A 13,521-nucleotide genomic window follows, 5' to 3' on the forward strand; every position below is an offset into this window, starting at 1 on the left:
TGTAACATTAAAGGTGGCGCAGGCTGAGCGGCCGCTGGCCCAGACGCCTGTTCTCTAGAATTTTGGAAACGAAGATAGGTTCCTTGCTCTATGGGAGATGCAAATTTTATTTAAAAGAAGCCAACAAAATATAATAATAATAATAATAATAATTAATAAAAGATAAAATAATAAACATTGGCACCCCTAAATTTTGCCCAAAAATGAAAACTAAAAATTACAAAATACTATCATACTAACTCAGGCTAAAAAGAACCATGTGATTCAAATGTGACTTAAATGGGATTTTTCCCACCCATTATATTTATCATAACTTTTTTTAAAGCAGAAATTTAGCCATTGTAAAATTAGGTTATAATAGCTCGGTTCGTCAAAAAGATAAAGTTGTGTATGTCGCTGTAGTATTTTTGTTTCACTTTAAAGTATTTACTGAACAGTCTGAACATCTTTCAAGGGTTTTTCACTGAGGTTCATTTTCAGTAAACAAGATTGAATAATGTACCGTTTACTGCTTATGTTTTTGCGATCGCCGATAAACCATAAAATAAATAAATAATCTATGAACAGATTAAAGCGCTTGGTGAAGTTTATTACATCCGGGCAATTGCAGTCGTGGTTTCTTCATCCAAGATGGCTGCGCAAGGTGAGCATGTTTCCCGCAAATTTTTGGCAACCTGATGTTTCATCTTTTCGTCGTGAATTCCTCGTTTTTAACAATTTTGTTTTGTAGATGAGAATGACTGAGAAGTATTTTATCCACGTACACGATCTTTTTGTCTTTTAATTGTTTGGAAGTCGCCAGAATATAGTTGGAACGAATTGTAAAGGTGGCGGTGCCTCGGCGCTCGATTCTGTCATTTTCCAGGCCATGTGTTTGCATGATACGGTCATGACGGTACGTGCACGCCGTTTGCGCTTGCGAGCATCACGTGCCGCGCGGGGAGAGTTATTTATGCACGAATTATGACCTTCTTGATTATGCAAATGATTTTGTTCTATCATCATTTTTACCTGCACATTATTGTAATTTATTTCCATTTAGGGCCTATTCCGGTTTTTGCCATCCACCCCCACCATGCCCACGGCATTGTCTTGTTTCTTTCATGTTTGTTGTGTTTATTATAATCCATTATATTTGTATGATAATCATGCTAATTATCGGGGTCCATACCCACAAGCTAAGCTTTCTTATGGATTCCGCATCTCTATTAATTGTATTTATTATCTGCCTATCACCTTGTAGTTGTACTCATATAAATTATGAGATGAAATAAAGTCAAGTTCAAGTTCAAAGTGAAACCACTTAGGGCCTAAACCAGTATTCACATTCATGACATTACTCATCACTAGAGTAGTACAGTAGTAGGCCTGTTGTGCGGTTTCTTGTGATTTGCACAATGAATGCGCGCATGCGCATTCATATTTGCACAACTGGCATGACTGGATCCTTATTCCGTGCTTTTCAGGGCGATACATGCGCGAAATTAAAAAAAATTGTGGTTTTTTTAAATGTGTTTTCAGACGATCGAATATAACTTATAAGTTATAAGCTTTATGTGGCCTCTGGGCTCTCATATATTTTGCACTATATTTAGTCGGGCACCATTCGCAGACAGTGTTGTAATTGTGCGTCTTGCAGCCAGACTGAGGGAGCGATGGTCGTGTATTTGGAACATGTAAACGCTTAGCGTAATATGTAAGGGAGCAGACTGATGACCAGCTTGGCAGATCATGCACGATGTCAATATCGCTGTAGTGTATGGTCCGATGTTACTGTTTTCTCAGATTTTTGTCTTGACTATCCAAATTTCCTGAAGAACGTTCGTGCAGCGTTGGTCGAGATTGTAATTGGGTGCAGAATTCTCAAGCCTTATGGCCTTACTAGGGTCAATTCAAGCTCTTCCCTGAAGAATATTTTTGAGAGGTTTAAGGGGATCGAAGAGCCATCTGCAACATCATAGTCAGCCGACATTTGAAGAAAAAAAGATTTGCGTTGACGCACCACTTTTGGGGCAAGCTCCATACCAGAAACCGGAGCCTTTTTTTTTGGCCTAAGAGACACAACAGTAGTGGAAAGAATTCTGATTTTTGGAAAACAAAAGCCTAAGATGGTGCCTAAGATTAACTATACTATTACTAAATACTTTTTCCTGATTATTTCATATCATTAGGCAAGAAGAAGAAGGTTAAGGGAAAGACATTGAATCTCAATGACTTCCTGTCTGATGGGACCAGCAATGCGCCGGGTACCAGCTATGTCATGGCCAATAAGTCATGGGCGGAGCAGACAGACGAGGCAGAAGGTAGGAAACCCAACTAGGTAACGCCTGACCGTTGGGCAATTATGGTAACATTAAGCCTTGCCCCATGGTGTGTTGACCAATCACAGCTTTGCTTTATATTTGACATGTGTGCATAAAATACTAATACGTGCACGCACGTATGATGTGTGCTGGTGAAACATGCAATGTGACATTGGAGAGGCACACGTTGTTCCCAAGTGCGCAGTGGCGCAGCTTATCCCTAACTGCCTAGGTCCCTTTGGCTAGGATCCATCCTCAATGTAAAAATACTCCAAAATCATCCGTTATTTCTTGCATTTGTTCAGTGGAAGGGTGACCACTGCCCCAATCCTTCAAGATCCTCCAGTCCATTGTAATACAATGAGAAACTGCTGATGATATCCAGAAGCTGTGCAGATGATATCGACATGTAGTATGATCCAGGCATAGTTTATGCATTGCTAAGCATAAACAACACAAGGTGCAGCTTAAGACCTTGACACACTGCATGATGCATCATCCAAAATCAACTGGCACTAAAATGGTGTCAGCCTGAATCCTCCAAAACCCTCTGGTTGATTTTTGATTGAGGAGGGTTAGAGTGAATAAAGTGCTCGTTTACAGGCCTGGGCCATTGACAAAGGTATGATGTGTTCAGCTTAGGAAGTTGCTGAGGCCTTTAATGAACTGATTTGAAAAAGAGAAGCAAAGAGTGTTGTGGTATAGATGCTTGTGGTTCTATCAAGCAGAACGTCTTCTAATATCCGTAACTGATAATATCCAATTGACTTCTTTTTTTACAGACACAGTCATGCCATTTATGGATACTAAACCACTGCCCAACCGAGCTGCCTTACCGACAGCCCCTCGCAGTGCCCAACCGTCTGAGATTGACCGCTCCAAACTGCCTGATAAGCCACCCTACACTGTCTATCTGGGCAATATTCCCTTCGATGCCGACGAAATGGACATCACCAACTTCCTGGTCAATTGCAATGTAAGTGAAATTGTTTTATGGTTTGATAGCAAGACAAGGTTGCCGTCCAGTCCGTTACATTTCAGTTGTAAAGTCAAATCACAAGGAAGGTGACATGTCAGTATGTAATGGAGGAGACTGATGTATGAATTCCATTGTCAAGTCTTCATTTCAACAGATATGTGACTTAACTTGTGAAGACTTGTGATGGACTCGACTTAAACATTGATCGACAGTGCTGCCAAGTGACAAACATCATTTCTAATCATCAGGTTCATAGTTTCTTAGTTGCGACCAGATTTCTTTGATCTGATCATTTTATCTTTGACATCATTGACCTGACGACAAATCTGATAGAAGGTTCACATTTTTGTTGTGGACTTAACTTATATTAGTGTTCTTATTTATTAATAAGCTTGGTGATTCCTTTTTGTATTGATTTATTTATTGTTTATTAATGGAAATGATGATTTTGCTGCAAGCTATTAAAGTAACTTATTTTCAAGAACCAAATGATATATTCCGCTTCAAATATTTTCAATTGGTAGTAATGCATTTCAAACTTTGCATAATAAAAACAGTGTTTTTGAAACACCTGTTAGAGTTCAGATTTTGGGCATAACTGCATTTTTCCATAATTGCTCGCAAATTGCAAGAAAATAGTTTGATTTGTAGATAGACTAGCTTCAACCACTAATCATGTTAACTGATTTGAATGATTGATTAATTGATTTGAATGATTGATTGATTGGCTTTCAGGTGAGTCAGGTGCGTTTACCCAAGGAAGGTGACAGGCTGAAAGGTTTTGGATATGCTGAGGTGGACGACATGGAATCGCTCATGACTGCTTTGGCACTCAATGACCAGGTATACACATCAAATGCTAGGCTACAATCATTTTTCTGATCAAATCAGCTTCTAAGCTAAATGACAGAACAGCTTAGTCACATTTGCAATCATGCGAGACTTAGGTTTAATCCCAACTCCCGAGGCATATTTCACATGGAACCCTCATTTATTCTAAAAAAATCCACAACTCTGTAAAAACCTGATGACACATTCTTTGTAGGCTTATCTTATGACATGTAAATGAACAATGGTTGGCTCGCTCTGGGCTGTACTGAATTAGCCAAAACCTCCTGGTTGATTTTGAAGGATATTTGGTGGTTAGGGTTATTCATATATTTCAGTGAATTTCGCCTGAAAATGTGAGTTGCCAACATGGTTAAGAAGAAACAATTGTTTTTTTAACATCAAATGGGAGGTGACTGGACCAAAAAGCATTTTCCAGATGGGACAGGATCTTTTTCTACAGAACTAAGAATTGTTCAGCATGTCAGTAATTGCATCTTTCCCTTGTCCCCAGACGATACGAACAAGACGTATTCGAGTGGATCTTGCCGGCCAGAATCATCAAGGTAAGAAATCCTTTCAAATGCCTCAATAAGCTCAACAGAAATTGGAAGGGTTGGGAAAGATGAGGGTTAAGAAGCCCCAAACTACCCTGCCTGTTACTCCCTGTCCGATCCCAAACCACATTGCTAGTTACTCCCTGAATCGCCCTAATCTGCCCCAGCCCTGTATGGTTTTATGCATTCGTCAGGGTTTAAATACAATGTAATACAATGTAATACAGATGCTCATGTTTTATATATATATTTTCCCAGGATCTTTGTTGATATTTGTTTTAACTTGACCTTTTTTTTTCTCAGATGGAAAAGACGATCGTACAAACAGTGACTGGAGAGCAAGAAGCAGCGATGGTGGGTCATCCTTTGGACGAGGTATGGCATTCAATAATCCATGCTCTTGGGTGTTTTCATTCATTTTATTTCTTTAAATCTTAAATCAAGTGGCAGTGTGAACTGCTCAGATTAAAGAGAACTAGCCATGTGCTTTATGTAAGGTGACAAATCTGTGAGGATAGCGTGATTTAGCTGTTCTCAAGAGTGACATGACTGAGCTAGTCCTTTGTCATTTACAGGAGAGGATCGGCGAGGCAATAGATACTCAGACCGTTACCAGGACAGGTCAAGTTATGATAGATATGGTGATGCCGACAGAGGCTACGGCTTTGACAGAAGGACAAACGATGGTAACATCGATTTCCACTCTGTTTGGTTGGCCAGTAGATCGGTTAGATGGTTTGCTGGCATGTGACTCAAACAAAACAGTCTGTCTATCTTTAGGCAGGTAGATTGCTAGTAGTTTTTGTTGTGGGCAAAAACCCTGTCGTGTCAAGAACACAGAAATTGTTGTCATGTTTCCTTACCTTGCATAAATGTTGGTCATAACATTTTTGTTATTTTCTGTTTGCCTGTCGAGAAAGTCAGGATTGCAGAATGTTGATATTAATGTTGCAGTCACTGAATGGTTTACATTAATCTTTCATTTTCCTTGACAGGGTCCTATGGTGGAAGAAGAAACGATGGTAAGCATTTGAACTTTTCTCAGGAAAACATTGTTTGAACACTCTGCAGAAGAATTTCAGATAATTAAGTGAAAGAATTGGATGAATCATGTAACAACTTTTAGTTGCAAATGACATGCAAGGCAGTATCTCAATGGCGTACATAACATCATGTCATGTCACATTTTCCTTCTTACAGATTTTGGTAGCAGCGGCGGTAGCAGTGAAGATAATTGGAGACGTGCACCTGCTGAACCTTCCAGCAGTGCATTTGAGAATCGCAGTAGGGGTGGGGGCTTCGGTGGCGATAGGGATCGTGGATTCGGCAACGATAGGGGTTTTGGCAGTGATCGTGACAGGGGTTTTGGTGGGGATCGTGACAGGGGTTTTGGTGGGGATCGTGACAGGGGTTTTGGTGGGGATCGTGACAGGGGTTTTGGTGGGGATCGTGACAGGGGTTTTGGTGGGGATCGTGACAGGGGTTTTGGCAGTGATCGCGACAGGGGTTTTGGTGGGGATCGCGACAGAGGCTTTGGCGGTGATAGGGACCGCAGTTTTGGTGGTGACAGAGATCAAGGCTTCGGTGGTGATCGTGACTGGGGCGACAGAGGCAGTAGATCACGAGGATTTGAAAACTTTTCTGAACCTCGAGACAGGAGCTTTGGTGACCGGGATCGTGGATTCAGGGATAGAGATTACGGTAAGTGTCTCAAAACCTCAGATTAACAAATAAACACGCTCTCAACCAATAAGAAGTAAAGCTCAGGAATTTTGCTGCACACTAAGCAGATCTGTCAGGTTTTATTCTAAGTTGCTTTCTTCTTGTTTCCTTGTTTTAGGAGAGCGGGATGGCAGGAGGCCTTATGGGGGCGGGGGCTTCTCAAGAGGAGCCGATCAAGATGGTCCCCCAGAAAGCGGCCATGAACAAGGTATGATGTTCAAGTATACGGTGCAGTGCTGTGGTCGAGTCTATCACCAGTCCAGTCAAAAGTAAATCACAAGTTTTGTCGCAAGTTACTTGGGATGAAGAATACCAAAGGAATGCTTGTGTCACAACTCATTTGAATAGTGTGTGATTTGACTTGAGACCGGAGGACTTGTGAGGACTTGTAAATGATCAAAAAGAGCCTCTCTACATCCATGATATCATTTAATTTGCATGCTTTACCATTCACACTTGGACATGGAACACAAATACCAACTCAACTGTGAACATAAAGACAGAGTTGGGGAGACTGCTTAGATCCATTACCACTGTATGCATATTCATGCGAAACGCTACAGGATTGTGCACATTCTGTATAAGCTTAGTAGAGCATTCTTAGCGCAATATGCATGCGCACTAGTAACAGTGGCACGAATACCGCTATACCGAATGTTCGGCTATACCGAACATCATCCTTGGCTCCCGGTTTTAATGTACAAAAGGTACCGAACATTGTTGTTGAAGAAAGTCAACAGATTAACAAAAAATCTACCGGTTGTACATGTATTAAACACTATTTGGGCCACTTTTAATTCCCGAACATCAAACGACCCGAGTTACGTCGTGTTTGAATGTTGAAGAGCGATAGATGGCTACTATTTTCCCAAGGAATAGAAGGGAAAACCACTCGTGAGAAATGCCAGTTCACTATTGGTCAAAAGAGGGTACCGGCGGTTCAAAATCGCTATATACCGGACGATCGTTACTATGAACACTTTCTGTGGATCCCACGATGTTCGTTATAGCGACGTTCCACTGTATGCGTATGCAGCGTGTCCCTTCCACTAGGACTCTTGAATGCTCCATCCACTATTCATGCATGGCGTCCATTATAGGAGTCTTCAGTCGCTGCTACATTGCAGGTGGTTTTAGTTTGTGCACAGATGTAACGGGATTATGTACATTCAGAATAAAATGAGCCAGGCGTTCTTCACGCACTACACATGCGCACCAGTATGCACACAGGGTGTGTCCTTTCCACCAGGGCTTTTGAAAGTGATGACAAAGCTGTGTTCATTCTTGGAGTCCATTGAAGGAGTCTTCAAGTGCTGCTACATCTCAAGTGTTTTAAGCGTATGCACAGTGGTTTGTGGGTATCACAGTTGAAGAAATTGCTGCGTCACCACTAAACCTGTGTGGCAACCATTTCATTTTCTATTAGTGTTGGCTAAAAATTTAGGTGAAAAACCTAAATATTTTCCACCTTGCAGAAGGTCCACGGGAACGCAAGAAGCTTGTCTTAACCAAGAGATCTGATCATCCAGGCGAAACACCGGCACCTTCAAGTAAGCCCTCCTCATCGATATTTGGTGCGGCAAAACCTGTGGACACTGCAGCCCGCGAGCGGGCAATTGAAGAGAGAATAGAGCGAGAGAGACGACTGGAGGAACAAGAGAAGATGAAATCGGAGAAGGATAAAGAGACCATTGTCAGGAGGGAAAGGTAGCAAACAAGATTTAACTCAAGAAAATTTTTTTCCAGAGACGTTTGTTTTTCTCCAGATACACGCTTATGCTTTTGCCCCGAGCCTGAATGACTTCTTTAGGTGATTCCTTGCACATGTTTCCATACCAATTAGATTCAAATCTGATTTACCATTGACAAGAAATGTCAAATTCCAAAGGATGTTATAACATTTGGGATTTTCAACAGAAAAAGGTGCCAGAATGGCACCTTTGCAGCTAAAAAGGCCTATTTGAGTGGCACAGCATTGCACTCCAGCATACATGGCCCCGTCTAAATTACCTGGCTATGACTAGCAGTAGCACACATGTCAATGGGAAGTGACTTCAGCCACATCCATAGTCAAGTAAGAGAGATGCGGCCTACTACTGTCAACGAACATAGAGGTCAGAGAATGACCTATTGCAACTGCATTTTTCTTTCAAACTAATGAATATTCATGATGTGTGCTTTCCCCACCCCCAGACCAGAGCGCCCTCGACGAGAGAGTGAAGGAGAAGGCAGAACAAGACACAGCAGCTCCAGCTCAGGCAAAGGAGGACCCAGGCCAAGTAAGACAAGCAACACTCATTTTAGACTGGCGTCCGTCAGTCGCTCCAAACCAAACTATTTCAGAATTTTCAATTAACTAGTGAAAACAATTGACGTTTGAAACACTTAGGAGTGGCTACTTTGAAAAATCTAATGTTGCAGTTGTTTGAAAGACTCTGGTGTCTAGTCGATGGAACATTAATACATAAAGCCTCTCTGAAACCAAAATCTATTTGGGTTAACGTAAGTCACTTCTAATCTTGTCTGGTCCGGCCTTACTCTGGAGTGCCAGTCAACAGCAGGTGTAATACTAGGACATATCGAAGGAGGGGATTCACAGTGAAGAAGAGCACCAAGTATTTGCATCAGAGAGGAAACTTTTCAACTTTACAGACTACTTCCAGTGAAAACGTCCAGCAGAAAATCATCCATCATTTATTATTGACATGTGGTGCCACATAAAAACAAATGCAATCAAAATCCTCAATTTTTGAAATAGTTGGTATTTGAAAACTCGCTCACACCTTCAGAAAAAAAGGGAAAAGTTGTTCGTTCCTTGACACAAAGTGCAAAAAAGTACCTTTGAGGACATCTATGATGCATTCTGTCAAATCCACCCAAAAGTTTTATCAGTTGTACTTCTTTTTCTCAAATCATTGATCATTAATCCTTTAGAAGCTCTCTAGGATGCGTGAAAAATCGTAAATTTTAAAGGATTCATGACTGTTAGGGTTAAAGACAGGATGTCAATTTTATTTGCTGAAAATGATACAAAAATGTGTTTTGACTGCAGTTATCGCAAGAAGAGAGAGTGAGCGATCAAATGAGGATGACTCGGCGTTCCACAAGGAAGAGCCACTGTCTCCAACCTCCCCAACCGCTCCTAAATCACCCAAGACCCCAATCTCACCAAGGGAGGAAGTCAGCCTGCAGAACGCCATCCCAGCGCCCCCACCCAAGGAGAATGCGTGGGCCAAACGCAGCGAGACTGTCACGTCGCCTCCACCCAGTTCAGTGTCATCGCAGTCACATACATCACCACCTTCTAGAGAGGCTGACGGGAGTAGGCACCGAGGGGAAGGGAGGCAGGAGACTGGTGGATCGGAGTCTGGGAGGCAGTACAGAGAAGCAGGCCCGCCTAAGGAGAATGCTTGGAAACGAGATGGGAAACCAGCCGCAGGGGGCCGGGGAGAACAAGGAGGTTACAGTAAGAAACCAGGTAGAGATGCAAAGAGTATAACACTGATGCATTATGGGCTCCATGCGCCAACAAGAGAGGGCGCTGTTTTACCACTTCTGAGAGACCAGTGGGCGGGGCACGCATGCACGTACTAGTTTGCGCCTGTATTGCACAAAGAACGTACAACTATTTTATGCTGAATGTGCGCAAAGCCATAGCGTCTTCTTGTGAGCGTCAGGCATCGTTGGCGATACGTTCCAATGCCAGGGATCTCCCCCAACTCTCTCCTTCTTACCGTTGAGGGTTTACATGTGCACGGAGCCCAAAGCCAGTATATCTCTGTTCATCTTTAACAATTCCTCTTGATTGAATATTCACTCTCAACAAATATCTGCCAAAAAAAAGGATATGCTATTCTCAGCACTCCATCGTACCAAAAATTTCATCATATAAGATTTTCAGCAATCTTTTTGGTCTTTCAAAAATATCGTTTTCATGGCGTGCTAATAGTACTGTTTGAAACAGGAGAGAGATACTCCCAATTGAAATGTAAAACTTGTGTAATCCTGTGAGTTATCCCAGGTTATCACAACGTTTGTAATACTAGGCAATTAGTTTGTCAGTAACTTACAAAAGGGTAACGGGTTTTAGGGATAAGAAACAGTAGTTCCATCAATCACTCTGTCTCCTACAATCACTCTCTCCCCCACCCTCACCATTCGCTGCATCCAGGTGATCATGGGGGCCCAGGAGCCGGTAGAGGTGACCCACAAGCACACCCTGCGAGGGACAACAGACGCAAGGAAGAACGACCGGTCAAAAAAACACCGGCAGAAATGCCCAAATATGAGAAGCCTCCACCACCCGTAGGTATCTGAGTCATGTCACTCTTTATGTCAGGGTGATGTTTAATATTTATCACAAATTTTGCGTGCGTAAACGTGAAGTGTTAACGATTTATTTTATTCTGAATGTGCACAAAGCCATGGCGTCTTTGCGTGAGCATCAGGCATTGTCGGCAATGCGTTCAAATGTCTCTCCCAGTGGTCTCCCCCAACTCTCCCTTTCTTACCATTGAGGGGGTACTTGTGTATGGAGCCAATACAGCACTGTATGAACTATGCATTGTTAGAGCGTGGGACAAACATATTACATGCTTACCTCAGGCATGCAACTTTTCCTGAGATCCGCTGATTTTCCTTGCTTTTTACTTCTGGTGAATGCCATTACAAATTGAAATATACTGTACAAAGCCTTGTGTGGTTTGGACTTTCCTCTTTTGTTCTAAATTACCAGTTACATGCCTGTTACTTGAGTTGTTATGAAACCACTGACCCGCTAGTAATCTTAGGGCAGTTTTACGGGAAAGGTTGCACACAAAGTCTCACAGGGAACCAAAAATGAACATTGTTTGAGGGACGATGTATACACGTATTTTCAAAGATTCACTTATCCTTACAAACCATAAAGTTAAACTTTTTCCGCGATAGCCTTGAAATTTTATTTTCTGTGACCCGAGCTGTTCTGACTTTTTAGCCCCGAGCCTTGCGCATCTTTTGATACCAAAAACATAAAATTCGGACCACGGGTTGCCGCGCATCAAAAAAGTTTCTGGCGCTATGCGCTGTGAAAACTGAATTTCCCCATGTACGTAGTGTACACAGCCCGGCCCATTTTGGGTTAAAAGGTCATTGAAAGGTCATTTAGGGTTAAAAGGCCATTGATTTGTTTGTTTGATCCTGACAAGCTAGGAATTGAAAAACCAACTAAAATGTTCTTCTGGCCTTCCATGGAATGAAGCAATAAAATAAGTAGTATTTTTCCCTTCAATAGAACTGCAACCAACCTAATATCTATACATTTTGTTCCCTCCATAGAACTGGAGACATCCCAGTATGTTCAATTGTTGCCTTCCAGTAAATGAAGTCAACCTTATTTGTTTCATTTTGCCCTCCATAAAATTGACACCAACCTAATATGTTCTTTTTTACTTACCATAGAATTGGAGTCAACCTAATAAGTTCTCCAGCTTGATGACAGAAGACGACCCCCAAGGCTCTGACTAACCTAGCTTGGGACTCGCCTCCATGCTCCTCATATCAAGGCAGTGTATCGATAGACCCTTTAGTACAGGCTAGCCTCTATGACCGCGCACTGCTCCCATTTGAATGGTATTGTGAGCAATTAAACATATCAAATATGCTTCAGAAAAGATCTTTTTAGAGTAAAACCATAATTCTGAATAAGAAAAGAACTGGGAGAAATGAGAGAAATGTGCTGCTGGTACAAGTCACTAAAACCTGAAGTAAATGAATTATAAAAACTTAATCACTTCATATACATGTACATGTATTTTCCTATTTATTTCGTTCAAATGATATCTGGATTGATAGTGTGGAAATAAGGTGGGATTTATTTTTGAGTTTTCATTTTGTCTTTTTTTTTTCTCTTCAAATCAGTCCATTATGTTTTCAGTTATTTCAACCGGGGGAATTTTAAATTTGGTATGAGGTCTTACAAAATGCTTAGTATTCTTAACTGCTCTGTTCCAATAATGTTTGTTCTAAAAAATTGCGATGAAGTATTTTGAGTGGTAAAACCTTGGAGAGAAAGCTGTTTGACATCCTTGCAAATAAGGTGCTTGATTTTTTGTTGTCTGTGTGGTTGGTTTGTCCCCTAATTACTACTTCAACTGAAGTTGTAAACTTTTGTTTCCTGATCAATAAGAAACAGTCTATTTTCAAGTTGATTCGTTTTTATCAGCGGGGAACTTGGCAGCTGTTATGTTTAACCGATTTGTAATTTGTATGGTGTATCTTAAATATCTGTTTATCGCAGGAATACAAATTGCCAAAATTTCAAAGAAGAAAACGCAACTAAAGGAATTGTGCTGTTTGTAATCAGTTTTTTGAAAAGTAACATTTGATGACAATAAAATTGAATTACATGTTTAACACAAATTTAAAAAAATGTTAGAATTATGAAATTAAATGTATTTTTTGAGGAAATCACGTAATTTTTCTTTTCTTCAACAGAAATTTGCTGCCAGAAACTGGTTTTTATTTCTTAGTTTTCAGAGAATTCTTAAAAGGAGTAAATGACAATAGACTCATTGGCATAGGACACATCTTTATTTTGTAAAGTAACAAACATTCAAACTAATGCCAATTTCCATTGCATCGATGTTAATACGTGAACCACTTGTAAATGTACATTTGTAATAATTAAACAATTAAAGAGGTGTACTTTTATATTAAAAGCGTAGAAATGTTTGGCCCGTAATGGTAGATTATGATAAGCGTCTAGGGAATTTTGCCACTTGAAACTGGTTTATTCAGAGGCCAAATACATACATGTAACGGGAAACATAAAATCGTCCACTGTGTATCAAATGACGTACAACGTTAGTGTGTAGTGTAGAATCGACAGGATTTTTTTCCAGCTCCATTCTTAACTAGTAATAAATCTTAATGGTGTTTAAATTATGGTGTTATTTGAATTGATTCTACTCTTGGTGTTTTCTGACACGTACTTAAAAAATTGCATTACTGATGCTCATAAAAATCGACCTTGATTCTAAAATCTTTCACCATGCATGTGCTGACTCTCGTTCGACATCAGTCTTATCTAGCGTTATTCGATTATTTGAAGCAACATTTTCCGTCTGTCGGCGGGCCCGGAACGGCCGTAAGA

At 40.9% G+C, this 13,521-nt stretch overlaps 1 protein-coding gene across 6 annotated transcripts; it reads left to right on the top strand.

The window, feature by feature from the left end:
* The first annotated feature begins 502 nt into the window (after nt 1-502).
* Nucleotides 503-13,310, top strand: LOC119718915 (eukaryotic translation initiation factor 4B-like). 6 transcript variants are annotated; one of them, XM_038188354.1, is made up of 16 exons: nt 503-643; nt 2,172-2,303; nt 3,086-3,279; nt 4,018-4,125; nt 4,625-4,676; nt 4,971-5,042; nt 5,243-5,353; nt 5,663-5,689; nt 5,868-6,005; nt 6,150-6,368; nt 6,508-6,597; nt 7,865-8,096; nt 8,583-8,668; nt 9,442-9,867; nt 10,561-10,694; nt 11,829-13,310. In XM_038188354.1, exons 1-16 carry the CDS (start codon nt 631-633, stop codon nt 11,892-11,894), a joined length of 2,100 nt encoding a protein of 699 aa, XP_038044282.1. In that variant the 5' UTR covers nt 503-630; the 3' UTR covers nt 11,895-13,310. The 6 variants fall into 6 exon arrangements, with proteins under 6 accessions (XP_038044282.1, XP_038044279.1, XP_038044277.1 ...); XM_038188351.1 differs by having other exon boundaries at nt 5,868-6,368; nt 10,561-10,698; XM_038188349.1 differs by having other exon boundaries at nt 5,868-6,368.
* The last annotated feature ends 211 nt before the right edge of the window (nt 13,311-13,521 follow it).

Source organism: Patiria miniata, unplaced genomic scaffold (genome assembly GCF_015706575.1).
Source record: "Patiria miniata isolate m_02_andy unplaced genomic scaffold, ASM1570657v1 HiC_scaffold_7, whole genome shotgun sequence".
Lineage (NCBI taxonomy): Eukaryota > Metazoa > Echinodermata > Asteroidea > Valvatida > Asterinidae > Patiria > Patiria miniata.

What these genes read in the sequence shown, in the direction of transcription:
- LOC119718915 (XM_038188349.1), top strand. An exon ending in TGACAGAAGGACAAACGATG is followed by an intron (nt 5,354 to 5,662) that starts GTAACATCGATT and finishes TTTCCTTGACAG; the next exon opens with GGTCCTATGGTGGAAGAAGA. An exon ending in ACCATTGTCAGGAGGGAAAG is followed by an intron (nt 8,097 to 8,582) that starts GTAGCAAACAAG and finishes CCCCACCCCCAG; the next exon opens with ACCAGAGCGCCCTCGACGAG.